Raw genomic sequence first — 22,132 nt, forward strand, 5'->3', positions numbered from 1 at the left:
GGTTGGGCCGGCAGATGGGACCTTCCAGCCCTCGCAGGAATATAAACAACCCTGCTGTGTTGTCTAGATCTTTCTAAGAAAAGCCCCGTATAGTAAGAAAAACCCCCCAAAAGAAACAAACAAAAAACCCTGTTTGATTACTCTAGGTTTTTGGAGCAGCACAGGTAAAAAAATTAGAATAAATGAATCACTTTAATCAATGCAGTACAACAGACCACCAATTAGGAAGAGGAAATGAGAAATATGCTATGTAGTAACTTGCTGTAGTAAGAAATTATCGGCAGTATAAAAATAAAGTAATGCTTGATTTTATAGAATTTATGGGTGGGAGCACGGAAAGCTTGCCTAAATTAAAGAGAAATGAGGCTAAAAAAGAGGAAGGTTAAAAAAAACAGAGTATATAAAATAAAAGCTTACCTTTAATACTTTCCTCTTCACCAACTATCTTCTACTGAGGTATCTCAAGGTGTTTTAGAGAAAACAAGTGTTAACATCATACCCCACCATATGAAATAGGTAAATATTTTCATTGCTATTTCACTGATACTAAACTCTTCTGGCAGAGACCACACCCTTGTACAGCACAGTGCTGTCCTGGTCCATCAACTAGCTCTCCTAAGTGTTATTACAATATAAATAACAAATACCGTAATAGAAGTAGAGTAAAATAATAATCTAGTGTCAGATTACAATAATCTAATGTCAAGATGGCTTCCTTTTCTTTATTTTAACTATGAAAATTGTTTTCTGCCATAGACCATATACTACAATTTCTTCTAAGAACAAGATGACAAAGCAAAACCAGAAAACAAACACTCCACAAAAAAATAATCTTTCTTCAGTTAACTGTATGATGAAGGAATGGTATTGAATAGTGCTCGTATCCTGTATCACACTAATTAACACGCTGGCATAGCTAATTGGTATTTTTTATAAAGATTTGATTGGATTTTGTATTTTGACCAAAGCCATGTAAATCAACTCACGATTTCACCCTTACATAACAGATGGAACACAACCCATACTAAGGAAATAATCTCATACCAGCAGAGAATCCAGTCCTGGTAATATTATATTCCAATATGACAGTGAGTGGTAATTTTAAAGGGAACCACTTAAAATTACAGAGTGGTCGACAGTGGTTAGTATGATTTAGCAGGGAAAGGAACAAGAGGGAAGAAAGGAAGCCAAGTGAGGAACCAATGAGATGTAGGTCTCCAACAAAATGGATTCTTAAATGGGCTTTTATGGTGCTTCTCTCTTAGGCATCTCCCAGCATTAGGAGGACAGGTAGAGGCTACATCTTCTTGACAGGGTGATTTTTTTCCATTACACTTGTAAATACTAGATCTGATTTTCACTCTGAGCTTGGGGAATTATGCAATTAGACCGTATATGTATGACTTGTCACTTACTGTATATGTATGACATGACATTCACTTGTCAATTTTCCTTGACAGTAAGAGATAAAATCTTTAGATACTTAATGGTACCATGAAAACTTTCCATTTTTCTTCTCTTGAGTGGGGATTTTTCTTTTTAAATAAGCTGAGCCCTAACTCTGGTAGATGGAAGTCACTTTGATCTTCCATTAAAGAATCCTTTACAATATCATTATGAAATTGCATTATGAACAATTCACAAATATGTCCCTTCCTGACCCACAAATCTCCTTGACTTGTGGTTGCATTAAACAGCAGGCTGCTGAATATTGCAATGCATGAATGGAGAAGGTTAAGACGTGGACTTTGCTGAAATAGCTGCCATAGCCATGAGTGAATTGATCACCACTTACATAACAGTGAAGCTGCATTTCTTCAGTCCAGACCTTACAGAAAAGGTTTATTAACTGTAAAGCAGCAGTAAGAAAGGGTACATTATACAGTTGATAGGTGTATAGATAAACAAATATAAACAAACAGCTCACATAAATATAGTGATGAATTGTTATCCAATTGTGATAGTGAAAAAAAAATCTTGTGAAATGCTTGCATTTAATATAAACAGAGGAAATATTTTGAATCTCTGAATCTTTTCCCAAATTAAAAAAAAAGAAAAGAAAAATTATGCTTCTTTTGGCAATATTATATTGTGTATTAGATCCTTTTGAACTCTCTAGTTGGCTTGTTTTGCTGCGTTAATTCCTCAGTGGCATAATGTAGTTCATCATTCATTGGAACTACCTCCCTGCTGTGATTTGATTTATCTACAGAATCCCAAAAGAAAATGATCTTCAAGCAAATGTAAGACTTAATTTTGTTTGTGTATTTTACTGACGATATACTTGCATGTATTAACTTCTCTTTCTTATAGTCTGTGCAGAAAGATATATATATATATAACTTCCTAGTTTCTCCATTTCACAGGGTTGGAAAGGGATAAAGTCCAGAAAACTGACATATATGCACCAGTAATTTCATTAAAGAAATGTAAAAATGAGTTTGATGTTGTCTGCTTAATTCTTGGTAGGCTATCCATTAAGTCAGAATCGCCATTAGTTCAACATAATTAGCAGGTCTTGATCAAAAGAGACTTGGGATTATATAAATGGAGAGACAGAAATTACAATGTATCTTATTAAAATTATTCTTCTAGGCCAGGGTTAATAATATAATTAGAATATGCTTTTAACTGTACTAACCTTGTGTGTATTTTCTCTGGAATATGAAAAAAACAACATTAATACTGCATCAAGATTCTGTTCACTTGTATTGCTTTATTGAGTTTAACTTTGTGCTGTACAGATGACCTAATGTTTACAGAGACACATGACAACCTGCATTCTTAAATAATAAATATTTTTAACACGGAAACTTCAATGTTATAGCTGTGATAAGGTTTTAAAAAGCTCAAGGAAAGGGTGATTCATCACATGCAGAACTAAATTGTGAGACTCTTCCAGAGTAAATGACCATGGCATCTCAAGGCACTAGCTCCCCAATTCAACAACCCCTAATTTTAACCATAAGCAATCACATGATAAAATATATATATATAATAATGGACTATTAAAGCTAGACACATACCTAAATAGCTTGCTGTGTAAAGGCATAAGTGTTACTAGAGCTGACTGGAAAATGGAAATTCAATTTCATTGAAGAGGCTGATATTCCAAATTTGGCTTTGTTCCAACCAGGAATGAAAAATCTAAGCTTGCCACAGCTTAGAAATTCCAAAACATTTCACATAAAAGACTTAGCATGGTCCCAAGTGTAAGTCAAAGGGTTTGCATAAAACATTTGAACTGTGACAATATTCCATTTTTCTGATGGAAAACTGCTAAGTGGAAAAGTTTGAAGCAATTCTACAACTACGTACTACACACTCTCCTGCACGGTGTACAAGTCTACGAGTTATAAGTCAACACCATATTTCTGCTCAAAAAAATTAGGATTTTCATAGGTCCTGTGTATAAGGTGACCCTGCCTTGCTGGGGTGGGGGGTGTGGAAGGAAGGTGGCTGGGTACTGTGACAGCAGGAGAAGGTGGTAGGAAAGGTGTGTGAGGTGCTGGAAGCCCAGACAAGCTTGTGTGAGAGTTGGATAGGGCGCTTCCAAGCTTGGGCAACATCTGCCCCTTGGCAGCCTGCCCAACCAGGTCCAGTGGGTGTTGCCACCATGGGAGAAAGAACTGGCCTCGCCTGCAGCTCATGGGGTGTACAGACCACTGACAGCTCATCTTCTGGCAATGGGACAGGCAAGCTGGCTCTGCCAAAAGCATGATTGGGCCCCTCACCGCTTCTGCCTTCATCCGGCTCCTGCAGCCCACAGTGCCTGGCACCATCCAGGAAGTGGCCGCCTTGTTCCATGGCCAGCACGGGGTGTCAGGCAGGGCAGGGGGGGCGGCTAGCAGTGTTGGGCATCGGCAGGGGGGAGGCGGGTGCTGCCTGGGCTTTCAGTACCTCATATGCCATCCCTGCTGCCATCTCCTGCCACTCCTTCCCCGCACACTGCCCATGAGGCAAGACAGCCCCTTCCCAGGCAGTGCCAGGCGTTCTGTGGGCTGCAGGAGCCACTGAAGGCATAAGTGATGAGGGCCTAATCCTGCTTTTCGCGGAGCCTGTCTGCCTTTCTTGTGACTGGGCAGTGAGCTGCTGGCAGGCCAGGCAGCCCCTGAGCTGCTGGTGGGGTGGAGGTCAGTCCTTCCCTCTGCAGTGGCAGCGCCCCCCAGGCCTTGTGCTGCCCGAGGCCCCAGGGGCCCGATCCAGCTTCCCCAGAGCCCTCCAGCACACCTCCACCCCATGTGGTAGGATGCCGGCACAGGGTCTGGCTGAAGTATTGATACAGTGTATAAGTTGAGATGGAAATGTAAGGGTACATTTTTGGGGGTTCAGCCCTCAACTTACACACCATGAAATATGGTATGATTATGCCACTAACTTGCTCCTGTAATTGAAGAGGCATTTCTGTGATTGCTCAGGTAACAGTAACCATACAATGGACTTGCAAATCAGCCACCAGGGAACGAGGGGAAAGAGGGGTTATGCTTTAGTTTACTTACAGCTGGCTGTTTTTACCTTAGTCTGGCCTATACGTTTAAATATCCGTTTCACCCTTTTTTCAAGAATTGGAATGTAATAATCACTGCATGGTTTTTGGCTTGGACTCAAAAGATAAGGCAAGCTAAAAATCAGATGTTTATTAAACAGCAGATCAAGAGATAGGTCTACATTATCTTTTTTCATGATAAAAAATTACCAAATAGTAAATCATACACAGGTTCATGCGAGTGTCAGACTATTTTTGGCTTTTCAGATTCAGTATAAGCCATGAGGCAACATCTTTTCCCCTCAGACTCACATGGTTGAACTGGACTCTTTCATTCTGCTCTTTCTTTGTGTTTGGATTTTCTGCTGAGATAAATGAGAAGTTCACACATCAGCTGGACTGGCACCTTGAACATGTCCTGAGTAATGGGCAGCAAGCACCTAGTTAAGCTACCCTAGGAATAGAGCAGAAATTAAATCAAGTCAGTTCCTCCTTTTACTTTTGCTCTCTCAGGGAAGTAATCTTCACAGTCATTTTTCTGGTGCAGCTTTCTTCCCTCAGCATGTGGGCTCCACCAAACACTGCTTTTTCCTCTCCTTACTAATTCTCCAGCATAAGAATGCAGCAGTAACTGCTTCTCCTCCACATTGTTATGACCTGCAAGGAAATCACGGAGAAGAGTAAGCAAAGCCTTATGTATGGTTCCAGACATGCAGGTTAGCTCACAATTAAACCCATTGCAAGAATCTAATTCTTCTCTCTCAATACAGGAAGAGTATTTACACCCTATCTTTATTATGTGGCAATTCTATTTTAGCAATATATAGAGTTAAGGAACCACATTTGAATCTTGTTATCAAAACTCCTTCCAAGAATTGGAGATATTTGGCTTTAAAGTTCAGATTTAGCTCAGCATAAGAGAGAGAGAGAAGTCAGATAAGAAATAAAAATCCATATTTAGATTCTAAGGTTCCTCAAACCTTATTAGTGTTCAGATCCATCTCTAGATATTATGAAGCAGAGAAGAACAAGTTAAATTACACTTTAATATGCTACAACACACTTTTACATAGTATTAGCCATGGAGCGATAAATCAGCTATACTGATCTCAGTTTTGTGCTTTTTTTTTTATTTTGCTTTTCTAAAACCCAATACCATTGGGGTGAAAGAAAAATTGCACCTGAGCTGCCAAATTTTGTATCAAAACAGATTGGGCAGAGCTGAGATATCAAACCATGAGAAGAGGGATTTGTAATGGGAAACTCAACTCAGCCTTAAAATAAATGTCATATCTTTCAAGATGCAGACTCCACATTTTTCACTAAAAGGCAAATCTTTGATGCTTCTCAAAAGTATGTAAATTATGCAGCAATTCATTTATTCAGTAACAGCGCCCCACCTTCTAAATCAAACCCTCCAATATGTCATTACTCAACAGCGCAGAACAGAGTCCTTTGTAGGAATATATCAAGATGCCAAAGTCTGTACTAAAAATTAGGCAACTGACTTACTAGCTGTATGTAGTTTAGTCTTAGGAAATTGTTTAAAAACAGAGATTAAAATGAAAACTCTTTTCTAAACACTGTCTCTGTATTTTCAGGTATTCTGTAGATCGGCATACTGATATGGACAGAGTATTCAACATCAATTCTGGAAATGGTTCAATATTTACTTCAAAACCCCTTGACCGGGAAACAGTGCTGTGGCACAACATTACAATAATAGCAGCAGAGATCAGTAAGTCAAACCTAAATACCACCACTGTCCCTGATGTAATGAATTTAGCCTCCTACCTGAGATTGTGTGAAGGATGGCTGGTAAGATGTCAGGCTATATGGATGGACCTGCTCAATACTAATCAAGAAGGGGAAACACTGAAAAAGATAGTCTGTGTTTTTCTTTTTTCTAGGCTCACAATTTATGAAGAGATTATTTTCATATCTAAACAGGAAGAAACTTGACACTATTGTGTTTCCAAATCAATCAGACAGGAAAAATGCTCCTAGCTGTTGTTTAATTAGGATACAATATGCTGACTTAAAATGTTGTATACAGCACACAAGTCACAAATGGCTAAATCCAACCCTATTGTGCAGCTTGGGAATTTTCAAGTACAGTGAAGTAGAGTTAGGTACCCAAATTAAATTAAAATTCAGTGGGAATTTAACTCCCTTAATCCAGGTATCTAACTCCCTTAATCTCCTTTGAAATTCCCAGCCATGGCTAATAAAACATTGCCTTCCTTCCTAATTTACAAGCACACTTAGGAGTCCGCCTGATGATGACATTAGTTGTTTTAGGAGCAATATATCCCAGAAGATATACAAGGCTTATGTTAGTTAGGCATCATCAACAAAAAATCCACTCTAATTACATATTAACTACAACAGAGACCTCTCTCATCTTCCTTTCGAGGCATGCTGAAAACACTGGCATGAGTGGGTGCAGTTCTAATAATTTCTTTGGCCTTGCCTTCCCCTATATTCGGTTGGATATGATTTTGTGGCATCGTACAATGGATATATTAGGGTAATTTGTTATAAAAATGTTCAATAGTTTGGATGCTGGTAGAGAGTCTCAGGGCACTCCTTTTTAAAAACTTGGTATGAGAGAATTCTAGGTCCTATTTTCTCATAGGTATGTGGAAGGTGTGTGGATATACAGCAGGTCATTCAACCCTTAAGATACAAAAGAAGATAATGAATTCTCCACTCTTTCTCTTCTTTATTCTGTATCAGGCCTCTTTTAAAATGAAAATTACCTGATATAACACAGCTTGACTATCATAGTGGGATAGGATACTAAAGGATAGTCATGAGCTGAAATTTAAATAAAACAGTGCTTACAGAAATCTTGCAGGATACAAAATACTTTTGCCAGTTGGGCCCCCCATTCATATTGCTTTTGAATCTTCTGAAGGTCTCCCATGGTGGTCTGCTGTGGCCGAGTTGTTTGTTGTAGACTTAAATACTCTGCATAAGAAAAAACTTTAAAAAAAAACGAACTAAAAAGCATTTTGAAAAAGTGGGAAATATACCTTTTGTAAAAATGTAGGTCCTGTAGGAACTGAATTACTACACAGTACAGAAATTCTTAGAGTAGCTCAATAACAATTTATCCCCAACTAAAGTAAATTCAAATTTAAAAAAAGCCTTTGTCTAGACTGAGTTTCCAAGCTGGTAAGTTTACTTTATCATCTGCCTAAAGCAAATTTGTCCTTTTGACTGAATTTTTCCAGTCAAAAGCAAGGCTTTGCCCAGGATAGGATCCATCTTTGCTAGGCTAAATTTTGTATGATAGCAGCAAGCTTCTTCACAAGTCACACTTCCAGGCTGGATGGTATCATTGTCCCAGACTAATTTCTGTCATAAGATGACGCATATTTTTTCTGGCCCAAGCTAGGCTAAACTGAACTAAATGAAAGCTTAGCTCTGACCCCCCTCTCCCTTCCACACAAGCTTGAGCAAATCAGCAATTGCTCTCAATGCTGAACCACTCCATTAAATTTTATATGCATTTCATTTTCCTACACTAAAGAAAATACTGAATATTAGAATATGAAAGCACATACCACTGAAGTGTACTGCCTTTAACAATAATAACCATAAAACAGAAAGCTTGTAAATAAAAGCATATTACAATGGTGAATATTGTCATCCACTGGAAAAAAAATTGAGAAACAGAATAATTTTGACAAATATTATATAAAATAAGCACTAAGGTTATGCCTTCAGTACCTCCAGCCATTCATGAGAGCACTGTAGTGAAGCACAGCATGCCCACTCCATGCATGCTAATGTAATGTAACTGTTGTTTGACATTCACACAGAGTGCACGCAGTATCACCTTCTGGTCCTCAATCTCAGACTTGTCTACTGGTTCATGCTGGGTGCTACTCTAACAACAGATACATTTCATTTCTTCAACATATGGTACAGGGTGGAGAGGGAGTGAGTGGCAGCACATGATTCATAATGGCGTCCTAAGTGCTGTATGGAAACAATATAGGCATGCTCAGACTTGGGGCACTTCCATTTTTCAGTGTTTGTCTTGAGATGCTTGCTTTAGACCTGTTTTTCAAAGCACATCACATACACATCTCCAAGTAAAGTTGGTAGCAGCTTCAGGCTCAGGCTCTTGGCATCTCAATTAATACTCTAAATATCTAAGTTTTTGAAACATCAGATATTAGTAACTTATCTGGAGTCACAGAAAAAGGCTACACACAGAGTCACATAGTCTGGGAGAATTCTTCTAAGTTTCTTCACCTGGTAGAAAAACTTACCCAGAGCTGTATGTACAGACATTCAAATGCTGAGGCCCTGAAAAGCGGAGAGGTTGCAGTACTGACACTGTAAAACAATGTGGAGAGCCTCATGCACAAAATCTCAGCTTGCTCTGAAGGCTTCCTTAGTGTGCCTGGTGACAGATGTCTTCAGTGCATAGGGCAGCCGACTGGCTGACCTAGACTGCCCATGGTCAGCCTGTGTTTACCTGCAGCATAATATGAAGAATGTGAAGGGGGCATGAGTTGCTCCCTTAGGGGAGCAACACATTGTCTCCCTGGGAGTGAAGGGTGAGGAGAAGTGAAGCTGGAGGACTATGCACCCTCCTGAGAGAAGCCACAACATATATAGACATTCAGTCTCCCAGAAGAAATTCTCCCAGGAGTGGTTGAATTCTGTTTGTCCCCAAGTTATTTTTTTCCTGGGCTAAGTACAGACCGTCAAAAAGCTCCAGGCTGTATTGATTCAACCTTCACAGGTTAGTTTAAGCTGCAGATAGAACCAATAAGCAAGTGAACAAACATTCACTTTTTGATTCTGGAAATGTAGCCCTATGCCTGCAGTGGATCAGGCCAGAAGCTGGGGAGGGGGGGGCACACGCTCTAGAGCACACCTCCTGGGCCAGTCTGGACTACAGCTAGCCCAAGGGGATTCATGGGGGAGGAACATCCTGGGATGCTGGGGGACTATGAGTTCTGGAGGGGATCTGGGACAAAAATTCAATAAAATAATTTAACCTAAATCAGTTAAGTCTGATACAAGATCTATCCAGGTTTATCTTAAACTGTTTTGGGCATATTGAAAGCAGTTTATAGCACTGAACTTTTGTTGTGTTACAGATTTGAATCACTAATACCGGTTTATGTAATTTCTGTCCCAAGCCCTGGAGTGGCTATTTTTACATTGGGAAAAAGTCTGAATATCTATATACTTGTGGTTTCACTTGGGACAGCAGTGACTCTACCAAGAGAACTTGTAGCATTGCAAATAGAACCCACACCTTCCAATTTACAGCTGATCATTCTACCTTCTTAATGGAACTTTGAAGTGCTTTAAATCAAACAAACTCTCTACCCTTGAATTAAAAAGGGCAGGCTGGATTTTGCACTTCAGAAAGAACTTCAAGGCCATGATCAGAAGAAATTTAAGATTTCCATCTGTGACTTGACAGAAACCACATGCGTAACTAAGGAGGGTTGTTTACAGGAAGAGGGAGCTGTCTGCTTCTTGCTGGAGAGCCCAATAACAGTTAAGTGACAGCAAGGAGAAATTAGTCAACTCTTATTCATTAATGGAAATGGTTCTGAGGGAGAAAAGAAAGAGCAATAAGGCTTGAAGTCTGCATAAATATATTGGAGCCTACATTTCCTGCTAGATAGATCCTTAAAAAAGATGTGTTTGTGACTGCAAATGATGTATTTTGATGGAAGTTCTCCTATTTACTATACTGATATTTTAGAAGTTTTGGAATCACAGTTGGTTAAACAAACCTCCCCCCCCCAAAAAAAACTTGTGTTTGTACAAAAAAACATGTAATATGAGTAGTAACTGCACATTTAAGTTTGACTCTTGGATATTGCCAATTGCACAGATATGAAATTTATATCTATATTCTTGTGTGAATTTTTGTCTATCCTAGTCTATACTATACATACATTCTGAATAATTAAGTATGGTAAGTTAAAATAAAATTCCAACTCTAGAAAAACTATTCCAGTGAATGATTTTAAATAAATAAAAGCCTCAACAGTTGTTATCTTTTATCCACCACTATTATTAGAATAATTTGGCCTTTGAATATAATTTATGATTTGTTACTAATCAGTAAAAAATAGTAACATGGAGGGTAATTCAAACCTATTAAAGCCAATTTTGAAACTGGAAAGAAACCAGTAAAATAATTGTCAGCCTGTAGGTTGTGATGTTGTTTTCACTCAAATAAGTTGTGTTTTGGGACTATTTTTGGTTTTATTTTTAAATTATATACATCAAAAGAATATAAGTCTGTCTTTTTTTCAGTTTTAGAAGTCAACTCGAAACCACAATAATTTTCCTAATTGCTTTTACCTATTTTTAAGCAGTAAACTGAATTTCATAAGTAGTAGAAACTCAAAACATTTTCAAGTAAACTTTAGTCCATCCTTTTTTTTTCTGACTTCATAGAACTTCTTTGGGAGAAGTAACTTATTACATGGGGCTTATGTTCTTTCGATGATGCATTTAGTGTCAGCTCTAGAGCAGCAGCAACCAAAGATCAATCCACAAAAGGTCAGAAAGCTTCTCTAATAACAGCAACAGATAATAACTTTTTATGCTCAAAGTGCGTTACCAATTTGGGTCCACTTCTAGTCATCCTTACTCATACAAGTAGTCCACACACACAGGACCTGAATAAATTTACTTAGGTGCATAAGTCTGCATAAGATCAACCTCATTGTCTTATTTAAGTCAATAGAGCATCTTGCAGAAGTACTGTATATTTTTTATCTTACAGTAAAAAGTTGAAGGACTTAGCCCTTAAATCTATCCTTTTCTTTCCCACAACTAAGTCAGGAAGTGTATTATTTTTATCCCTTTTTTTATCATTACAGACAACCCAAAGCAAAGCAGCCGTGTCCCTGTGTTCATTAAGGTTTTGGATGTAAATGACAATGCCCCAGAGTTCGCTATGTTTTACGAGACCTTCGTCTGTGAAAATGCAAAGGCAGAACAGGTGCGTTGATTGTTTGCACTCCATAATAGGAAAAATTAAAAATGGATTCAGTTTAGGCATTATTCTTGCACCACTTCATCAGGAAGCATATTTCGTGCTGTAACGAGCTGTCAGTGTCACAAAATTAAATTAAACAGTGACTGCGTCGTATCTGATTATAGTTAGCATTCTTGTAGCTAATGCAATGTTGTGTTTTACATAGTTAAATGTAATTTCTTTTTGTCCTCTGTCTTGTTATTCCTGATTCACTTCCCTGTCTCTTCCCTTGAGTATGGGATTTTGCATCTGTATACCGCAGCATTTCCTTCATTTCTTCCTAAGAGCACTTAAAGGTAGCCCCATGCTGTAGTCCTTCAAGTCCTGTTATCTGATGGTTCAAAGCAGCAGCTATTCTAGGGGATACTGCCACACATTTCCTATTAAATGGGATTTGTGTCCATGAATACTCAACTCAACTTTGACTATCTCACCCTTCACTTCTGCAGCTGGTTGTTATTAGGAGTCTTCCATACACTCATGATGTAAATGTCATCTGTCCAAAGTGTGACCCCTTGGATTTCACAGGATTTTCAAGACAAAACTTTCACATCTTCATTCCATTAGAAGACTGAAGGACTAATATAATTACATAATTTTTAGAATCACTGTGAACAGGACACAGAGCCCACTTTTGATTTAAAGGTACTTTGGCAGCATCCTGGATCTTAAAGTGGAAGAAAAAATAATTTTTTGTCCTAAATAAATAAGATATTCTTCAAACTGCTAGAGTAGATGGCCTTAGTGGAAATAAGAATAAGGCCTATAGTTTTCTGTTTTTCTGTTGTTAGATAATTTTGTTGTTGTTTTAGCTGATACAGACCCTAAGTGCTGTTGATAAGGACGACTCGTTTGGTGGACACCAGTTTTCATTCTCCCTGGCTTCTGAAGCAGCCAGTAGTTCAAACTTCACGCTACAGGACAATAGAGGTGAATTCCTAGGAAGGTTTTAGTTTATTGTCTGTTTTCAGCTTTCGGACTAGTAGTCCTTTAACACTCCATTTGCATTTTCAGACAACACAGCAGGGATCTTCACCCGAAAAAACAGATATAGCCGACATGAAATGAGTATGTACCTCCTGCCTGTGGTAATATCAGACAATGACTACCCTATCCAGAGCAGCACAGAAACAGTGACTATCCGAGTGTGTGCCTGTGACCATCGGGGGAAGATGCTGTCATGTAATGCAGAAGCATTAATCCATCCCACTGGACTTAGCACAGGAGCTTTGATTGCCATTCTCCTCTGCATCATTATATTACTAGGTAAGTGACCTAGAGGTATTTCTTTTATGAGAAGAGAGATTGGAGAAAGGATAAGCATTACATGCCAAAGACACTTTAGGGATTTATTTCTTTCATTGTTATGTAACAGAGAAATAATCTACATTTGTTTTTCTTCCAACAAAGTGACTGAATAATGTAAGACAGGCTTCTTTGTGTAAATCTCATATCTTTTATTAGACCAACTAAATAGTTGGAAAAATTTTCTTAGCAAGCTTTTGGGTTTAAAAAACATTTGTCAGGCTGAGGAAGCATCCACAGCTGATATGTTCTCTTCCTGAACGGAATGAGTAGTAAAGAAGCCAGAAGCTGGTATGCAGGCAAGAAAGCCAGTCAGTGAAGATATAAATTGAGGAGTCAGTGGGTGAGAGAGAGGCTGTGGGAGTTGGAGGTGCGGAAGGGGGATGAATATAGGAGGTAAATAGTGAAGAGATACCTGGAGACTCAGATGTCAGGCAGGTTATAATGCGTCATAAATTCAATGTCTATATTTAGTCCATGCTTTTTTGTATCCAGGAGGTTGATGAAGTGAAGTTCATAGGCTTGTTTGTGAAAAGTGTTTTGTAAATTCCCTTCTTGTATAACATGATCTGAATGTTACCATTCTGAATAATGTAAATGACCATACCAGGTGCAAGGTATTTGCATTAGCATTGGCATCATTTTGGCATATGAGGAGCACTGAAATAGATACACCTCCTTCTGTGCTGGAAGAACATACCGAGTTGGGTCAAATAGTATGCCTTTCAAAAGGATGTGGCTTGCTCTCCTTCTGGCGTCAGTAGATACAAAGGGTGGGAGTCCCTAGCTAGCCTTAGGGATATGTCGCAGTCAGATCTGGACAGGAGTTTTTTTATTAAAAAAGGTAATGGTCTGCACAGATACGCACTGCCTGTACTCAGGGTAAATTCCAAAAGTGACAGGGAAGCTTGCAATTCACATGGAATTGCAGTCAGCTTTTAAAGCCTGTTGTCTTTGTCTTTAAGGGTTGAAGCCACTTACCACCACAAAAAGTCCAGTGCGGCAAACCATTTTGCATGAGTTCAGTACAGCTGTGCTCATTAATATCAATCTGACATTAAACGATTTCCTGTTTAGTGTCAATTGGAAATAACTGATTCCCTTTTCTAAGTAGCACTTTACGTCAGTTATTGCTCATATCACCATGCAGTGTAAGCAGATTTTCAATTAACAATACTGTATAATTTTCTGATTTCAGTGTTTAGTGGTAGGAAATAGTGCCCAAATTTAGAATCTGAGAAGGTCCAGATTGCTTTTTGGAAACTCACAAATAGCGTTAAAAGTTGATGTAGATATAAGAAGACTGTAGTTTGAGTTTAACACGGCATTTTTATATTTTTAATTGAAATCAAAGCCCTTTGAATAAAACACACTTGATATTAGCTGTTATTCATGAAAGTACCATTTTAGCATTTATTTTTATATGAACATTTTTGTTAACAGGACTATCCAGTATCAGTTCCATGGACAGTCCACATCAAGACCACATCTTCTCTGTGCTCAGATAACTGTATTGGCTCTCACATCTCAGGAACATGTTCAAAACTGGCTTCTGTGTTGTCAGATCCTCTTGGGTTTCCTCCAGAAAGATCTGCATCTTTCCTCAAACACCAGCCTCCCCTTCTATAGATTCTGACAGCTCTCCCTAGGATAGGAACTTCCTTTATTTCATGGTTGTACAATAAGCACAGAAAACGTCTAGTTGGATTAAAACCTTTAGGGAGATACTAGAAAATGAATAATTCATCATCATCAAGACTGACCCTCCTATTTGTCTTCACTTCATTTACCAAGCCATCACATCTCAGATCACCTCTGAAGATGGTTTCCTGACTTCTATCAATTAAAATAGAAGGACACTGCAAGAATAAGAACTTTATGGAAAGCTATGTTTTAGGCACATAAACTTGTCACCGGCTTTAATGGGTACTTTGCATGCACAGGAGCAGACTGCAACAGCCATCCAACTCTCCATCTGTGTAGAATTTGGAAGTTGGCTGCCATAAGAGATTTTTTACAAAAAAAAAAAAAGCTTTGAAATGCTAGAATATACCACAAGGCATCCCATTTAAAGTCAAGTAATATTTGTAGGGTCAGGCCTGGAAAGGCATTTTTGGGTGAAAAAATAAAATAGAATATGTATTACCAGTATTTAACAAGTTATTATGAAGGTAGTCACATAAATCATCATACATATTTTTTTTCCCTGTACAGTGTGTAGTACAATGGAGTCCTGATCCATTGCTGGGATTTACAGGAAGTACTGCAGTATAAATAATTACAGTACAGCGCCACATTGATCTTGTTAATGTCATTCAGTGGTAAATAGTCATTTATTTTAAGAAAAAAATAACTGGAATCCAGATAAGAAACCAAAGGAAACGGTATTTTACTTATTAGTTAGCCTAGACCCTGATCTAAAAATCAGTTCTATGAGCATGAACTCTTCTACTCATCTGGAGCTCCAGTGTCATTAGTGAAGCTGTACATGGGCGCATGTTTAATGAAGTGCTTTTGGCAGAATCTCGGCTATAAATACAACACCTTCAACAAATAAAGGAAAGCATCACACTCTTAAAAATTAAGGGGAAGGAAAAAAATGGTTAAGAAACCTCACGTGTTTTGATGATTAAATCATCTTTAAAGTTAGATATATGGAACAAAACCCTCAGCTAGTGACAATTGTTTACTTTTGTAAGAATATTTTTGTTAACAGGACTGTCCAGTAATAATTACATCAAAACCACATCTTCCCTGTGCTCAGATAACTCTATAGGCTTCCATCACAGAAACACATTCAAAACTGGCTTCTGCTCCAAGGAAGTCAATAGAACTAGCACAGTTGATATCAGTTACTGAGAATTTGCCCCATCTGCTGCATTGCCATCCAGGAACAGAAAGTATTTCATGGAAAAGTAAAGTCTGATATGCAACTTTGCTAACTGTTCATCATAATTCAGCATCTACTATGCCATTAGCACAATTCTGATAGTATTTCAGGTACTCAAAATAATTAACACTCAATATCCCAATACTTTTTCTTTTTTGAGGGGTGGGGGCTGATTTTTTATTTTTTAGAGGAGTTCCTACATAACTCAGGATAAAAATGCAGCTACTGATAAAACACTGCACTGAATGGCTTCCTGTAAGCTTGAAATCCCCTTTTTTTCCTCATACGTATCCCACTCCCAACATGATCATAGGCAGACATGGTACAATCTGAAAATCAATAATTTGAATTTGCGGTTTTGTGGAGTGACTCCTAAAACTCAGAGTTCAAGCAGCACAAGCTTTAATTGACTGATGGGTTATCTTTGACCCCCTTTCCTCTATTTTATTTTTATTTCCAGTTACAGTGGTGTTGTTTGCAGCTCTGAGGCGGCAGCGAAAGAAAGAACCTTTGATTATTTCCAAAGAGGACATCAGAGACAACATTGTCAGTTACAATGATGAAGGTGGCGGAGAAGAAGATACCCAAGCTTTTGATATTGGTACACTGAGAAACCCTGAAGCCATAGAAGACAATAAATTACGCAGAGACATCGTGCCAGAAACACTTTTTATGCCACGCCGGACTGCAGCAGTACGAGATAACACTGATGTCAGAGATTTCATTAACCAAAGGTTAAAGGAAAATGATATAGACCCCACTGCACCCCCATATGACTCTTTAGCAACCTACGCATATGAAGGTAATGGCTCCGTTGCAGAGTCCCTCAGCTCCTTGGAGTCGGTGACTACGGATGGAGATCAAGACTATGATTATCTCAGTGACTGGGGGCCTCGGTTTAAAAAACTGGCTGATATGTACGGCGCTGTGGACAGTGACAAAGACTCTTAATATGTTGCCTTTTTCATTTCTAGAAACAGCATTGAGATATGTGAAGTGGTTATTTCTTTCTATATATCCACAGCTCTGTGAAAGGATTCTCTATTCTACCAGTTCCAATTGTCTAATGACTGCAGTCTGTGTGGATCAAATGTCAGAAAACTTTTTTCTAGTATAATTTTATGAGCTTCCAAGAGGCAAGATTTTTATTTTTTAGTTCACCTTATTTACCAAGCCAGTCATACAGGCACAGCAGAAGCAGAGGGAAATGGCAATTGGAGGAGAGCAATATTTTTACTTGTTCAGCTTATATTGTAAATTAGAGTATATTACTGTTCCATCTCACTTAACCTTTTTACTGTATTCAGATTATACAGTTCAGATGACTGCTCTGTCGATTGTGTATTGCACATCCTAATGTAATGAGGTATTACAGTTTAACCTAAATATTATAGTCAAAAGTAGCACTGATGGAATGAAGGTTTATTATACAACTAGAGTCAGCTGAAAAGACTAAAAGGACAAGATGAGAGTAAATCTTATTCATGAGTTTTAAAAGGTCTAATGGCCATTTAAATATAAGCATTTTCTTTGAACCTGCCATTGCCCTCAAGCATAAAACCACAATAACACATTACATATAATTCTCTGTAGACCACTGTGTGTATATTTTTTGACCTAGCATTCATAGGAAAATGCTATATGATCCACAGTGTGCGAAATCTATACCTTGGAGGGCAGTATTCCTAGGGACTATTCCAGTGCTAACACCATCTCTCAGTGACACCGTGCAAGTCATCTAATCACTTGGGGCTAGATTGTGACTTGGAGCAAGCCTTCACAAGGAACAGAACGTAGCTGTGCTGTATCCTAAACTAGGCACAGACTATTTCCCCCTGTACACCTGTGGTGGCCAGAAAGTTAGTGAGATGGAGTCAGACTCCACTCATTCTTCTGCTTGCCCATATGTGTAGGAAGTGAATGACAGCCCTAAGGAGACTGCCATCCTCAGGCTTTGCAAGTACAAAGAAGTAAAGAGGTACCCTGCGTCCTTAAGTTCATATACAAAATGATTTGTCAATTCCTTTTTTTGACGTCAGTAAGTTGGAAGAATACTGCTTACCTCACAGCGATGTTGCAAGGATTAGATGGATACAGTTTCAAACCTTCTTTAAAGATGGAAAGACCGAAAATATCATCACAGTAAGTCACTGCTAATCATTTTTGTAACTACAAGCCCTGAATTCGGAAATAAATAGAAATCATTCATCATTCCAGTGGTGAGAACAAGAAGGGTTTAATACACTCTCCTTGCTAACTGTGTCAACCAGTGTTCAAGATTTCAGGGGAGAACATTTGAAACAGATAGTTTCTTCATTTTATGTGCCAAGCCAAAAGAAGCCATTTCTTGTTCAAGGCAAGACAGTGATGCTATAGTACTTGGTACAGGCTGCTATCTCCCCTATACAATTCAAGTACATGATGAATTTTTAGTATGTCAAGGGATATATGTAACCAGTACTATTTTAATTCAGTTACCTGAATTACTCTATCAAAGGACCATATTACCACTTTAACAAAACTAGTTATTTTTAACATATGAGAAAAAAAAGTGAAGTTTCTCTTTATATATTTAATTGTATCTTAAGGTTTAAATTCCACTCAATAGTTTTTTTTTTCTTTCCTTGAAAACATAAATAACCATAAATAAATAAACAATAAATAACTCAGTTTGAACAAAAAACAAAAACTTATTCCTTTATTCAACAATACAAAGACCAGACCGAACTTAAAGGTCAGCAAATTAAAAGGGATAAAGGGAAACAAATACCATATAATCTGTGGGACTCATTGCTTCAGGAATGGTAATTATAGGTTTAATGAGATTCTAAAAAGAATTAGACATAAGTATAATTTTTTTGGTTAAAATATCGAGGAAATAAAGTAAGAAGATATCAGCCTTGGTACATCAAACTGAATACCAACTTGGCTTAGAAGGGAATCTCCTCCCAGTTCAATGTGATTACACAACTGAGAGTTTGAAGCCAAATTTCTACAAATACCCAGGGTCCTGACAATGTCGACAGATGCTTAATGGAATATTCAAACATGCATAAGGTTGAGGAGATCAAAGGCACCTTTATTTCAGATGTCAAAGGAACTTGATATCAAGGAGTTATGTACTTAAATATCTTTGAAGATCTGGACCTTGGTGCCTAATGCAACAATCAGAGTTAGAGGACTAGACATTTTGAAAATCCCATTAAGCACATCTTCTCTTTAACCACCTAAATTCCACTAGAAATCAGGCTTGTTATGCTTTCCCTTAACTAATGTTACATTAGCCTCTATTTGGGGCAGAATGACAAGTTAGATGCATCACTGGCCTGTTCTGGTAAAATAATTACTTATGTTCTTATAGGCTAAGGCATTAGGTCTGAATTAGTGATATGTAGTAGCGGTTCAGGCTACAATTTTGATTTTTATTGACGGATAGTTTTATCTTGTCGGTAAAATGACATAGTAACTAGAGAATGGGCCATTCATGCTTGTATGAACATATATAAAACTGTGTCATTTACAGATACCAAAATTATAGTGACAAACTGGGTATGTCTACATGTGCAATTAATGTAAAATAATAAACTATGGAGTTTATTGCTCCTGTGTATGCCTGGGACCGTAGCATGTTAAGCCAGCTAGAGGGGGGCTCAAGGATTAGCCCGTTAGTCCAGGATTTCTCCTTTCCTGGCTCAGTGTGCTGCAAAGGGACTGGCTGGGGCATGAGGGTGCTTCAGTGCAGGGCTAGCTGGCAGGCAGCCTAATCAGCGTTTACACATGCACTGCTATGGAGTAAAAAACTTGACAGCAGGATAGTACTTGTATTTACAAGTACTATCCTGCTGCAGGATTAATTAGTTTACTCTAGCCTAATTGCCCTGCACATGTAGACACTAAGACATTTACTGTGGAGCTAATTAGTCATTTCCACCCTATATGTTTCATGTTGATGGGCCCACTGAGTAGCAAATAAATTCTTTTAAGAAATTCTCCTGAGGCAGGTGCCTACATACTCGCATCTTTTTCTTTTTCCATTCAGTTTATAAGCACTGATTTTTTTCTCAAATGAGATGTACATAGCATCTCATCTAGCAAAAGTTGTCAAATTCAGTTTTTTCTTTTTCCTTCACAGCTTGGGTTGGCAACTTATGGCCCACAGGCCATATTCAGACTGTGGAACCTTTGGACCTGGCCCACGGACGTGGAGCTTTGGTGGTGGGTGTTGTCTTCTCTGGGCACTCTCTCTGTGCCACAGTATGGAGGAGTGCTGGCCACAGACACTTTCCCTATGCTGCTGGCAAAATAAGTGGTGATGGCAGCATCCTAGCACCTGCCCACCTCTGACCATATTTTGGGTCGTTCTGGCCCACAGCCAGAAAAGGTTACCTATCGGTATCCTGGTACCACATTATCCTTTATCTCTTGTACTACAAAGTGCAATTAAAGAATCCCAGTTCTGAGCAACGAATATTTAAAGTGCCATATTACAATCAAGAAATTTTGCAGTAATATTTGCATCGCAGCTTGTACTATTAGTGGATGAAAGGACTATGCCAAACTAATTCATGAGCAGGGAAAGACAGTTAGCAGTGTTAGTCTAAAGTAAGGTAGAAGGCAGAGTAGAGATGCACTTTATAGGTTAACTGAATCAGAGATGCATAAGTTTTCATGAGCAAGAGCAAAAGCAACAGCTCACTTTGTGCTATCAAGTTTATGCACCTCTGATTCAATGGCCATGTCCAGATGAGCACAGCTGGCCACATACCACACGTTCAGCTGTACTCCATGCTGCAAGTGAGCAGCGCGGAGGATTTTTTTGACCTGTGGAAAAAGTGGAGTAGCACATGCGGCAGCAGCATGTGCTGCCCAAAGCTGGAGCCAGGCCAGCTGGAGCCACACTCCACTACTGGTCAGGCTTCGTGTGGCAGGCTTGCCGCTGTTGCAGCCCCGGGAGGCCCCCAGGTAAGGCTGCTGGGGCCAGCGCAGTGCCAGCCCCAGTCTCCCCTACTCCACCGGGGGTAACTTGCCATGTGCCAGAGTGCATGTTGCATAGGCATTCCCCATGGACAAATGTCCTCAGGGAACCAAACATTCACACGTCTGCATGCAGCCATTTAGTCTATAGGCTGCATCTCTGCTACATCTTTTACCTTAATTCAGAGACTAGAATGCTAAAATTGTCATTTGTAGACAAATAAGTGTCAGATTACAGCCTGCAAGCTGGGTTTCTAGGCTGTGTCAAGATAGTAGAATACTGCCCCAATCAAATGCGTATCTTTTCAAATGAAAGGAGACTTTGAAACAATACTAGATTCAGCTGAATGAGTTGGTTTGGGTAGTGATAAACTGGATGGTTAACAACAGGAAAGCTATTGAAAGATATAGAGTAGTTTTGTAAGTTTAGGGTGAAGAGGAACTATGGGGTTGTCTACACAGGCAAATTTTCTAGCATAGCTATAGCAGAATTATTATTCTGTGATGGTTACTTCAGTATTATTCTCTCTGTAGGTACTTCACTCTAGAATAAAAGGGATTATATTCCAAACTGGGGCAATTCTTTAGAAATAAACTGTCAACCTGGGGAGCTGCACCAAAATAGCTTCTGCAGAATCATTATTCTTCTACAGCTATTCAGAGAAATGTCTCTCTCTAGATAAGATGACCCAAGGCAGGATCCTGAAGGAACTCAGTGTAGGGGAGTCCCAGTGTCTACTTCAAGCCCCACTAAGTCCATTACGGGAGGGGAGTTCTAGTCCCACATCTAACATTAATTAATATGCTGTCTGATTATGAGGAAACTGTTTCTATCTGAATTTCATCTTCCCTTGCTATAAACCAGGATGAAGTGTACAATGCCTACACTGTAAAGCACTTGGAGACCCCCAGATTTTAAGGCAATACATTAACCCCCAAAGTAACATTTTCTAAATTATTCCTAGGAGATAGGCTAAACATGCCCATTTTACTTCTAATTTAGTATAATTTCTTATTTGATTCTATGTATTTTATATTTCTTAAATATGGAAAAAAAATTAAAGGTATGTTTACATCTCCTAATTTTTCAAGTAAAAAGGTGCATCTTAAGGTACAACTTTAGGATCTATAATACCATTGCAGAAAAAAATAAATTGGATCTTTATAGCTTCCACATTGGTAGCTAATATTAAGCAATATGGCAACATTAGATATGGAAATCAGTATGCGTTGGTGTGTCTCTGTGAGAGAGGGGGAGCAAATAATGAGCATTTAAAATTAGGCACATTCTAAATGAGAAACCTCAGTGTTCACTGGGGACAACAATTCCCCAGTTCCTTGTGGCCTGCTCTAATACTTCCTGAGTTCCTCCTGCAGCCAATTTGCATGAGCAAGACTGAGCCTCCTCACAATCTTCTTCATGCAAAATAAGATTCAGTGA

At 38.6% G+C, this 22,132-nt stretch overlaps 1 protein-coding gene across 2 annotated transcripts in view; it reads left to right on the forward strand.

Annotated features, from left to right (window-relative positions):
* The window catches only part of LOC109300726 (cadherin-6), a 145,572-nt gene extending 126,971 nt beyond the window's left edge, over positions 1 to 18,601 (forward strand). For both annotated transcript variants that reach the window (XM_019521523.1, XM_019521532.1), the window contains 5 exons: positions 6,088 to 6,224; positions 11,365 to 11,486; positions 12,335 to 12,452; positions 12,537 to 12,788; positions 16,178 to 18,601. In XM_019521523.1, coding sequence (XP_019377068.1) covers positions 6,088 to 6,224; positions 11,365 to 11,486; positions 12,335 to 12,452; positions 12,537 to 12,788; positions 16,178 to 16,668 — 1,120 coding nt within the window. In that variant the 3' untranslated portion in view covers positions 16,669 to 18,601. The remainder of the gene's footprint in view (positions 1 to 6,087; positions 6,225 to 11,364; positions 11,487 to 12,334; positions 12,453 to 12,536; positions 12,789 to 16,177) is intronic.
* Positions 18,602 to 22,132: the final 3,531 nt, after the last annotated feature.

Source organism: Gavialis gangeticus, unplaced genomic scaffold (assembly GCF_001723915.1).
Source record: "Gavialis gangeticus isolate Ggan-Ray unplaced genomic scaffold, GavGan_comp1, whole genome shotgun sequence".
Taxonomy (NCBI): Eukaryota; Metazoa; Chordata; order Crocodylia; family Gavialidae; genus Gavialis; species Gavialis gangeticus.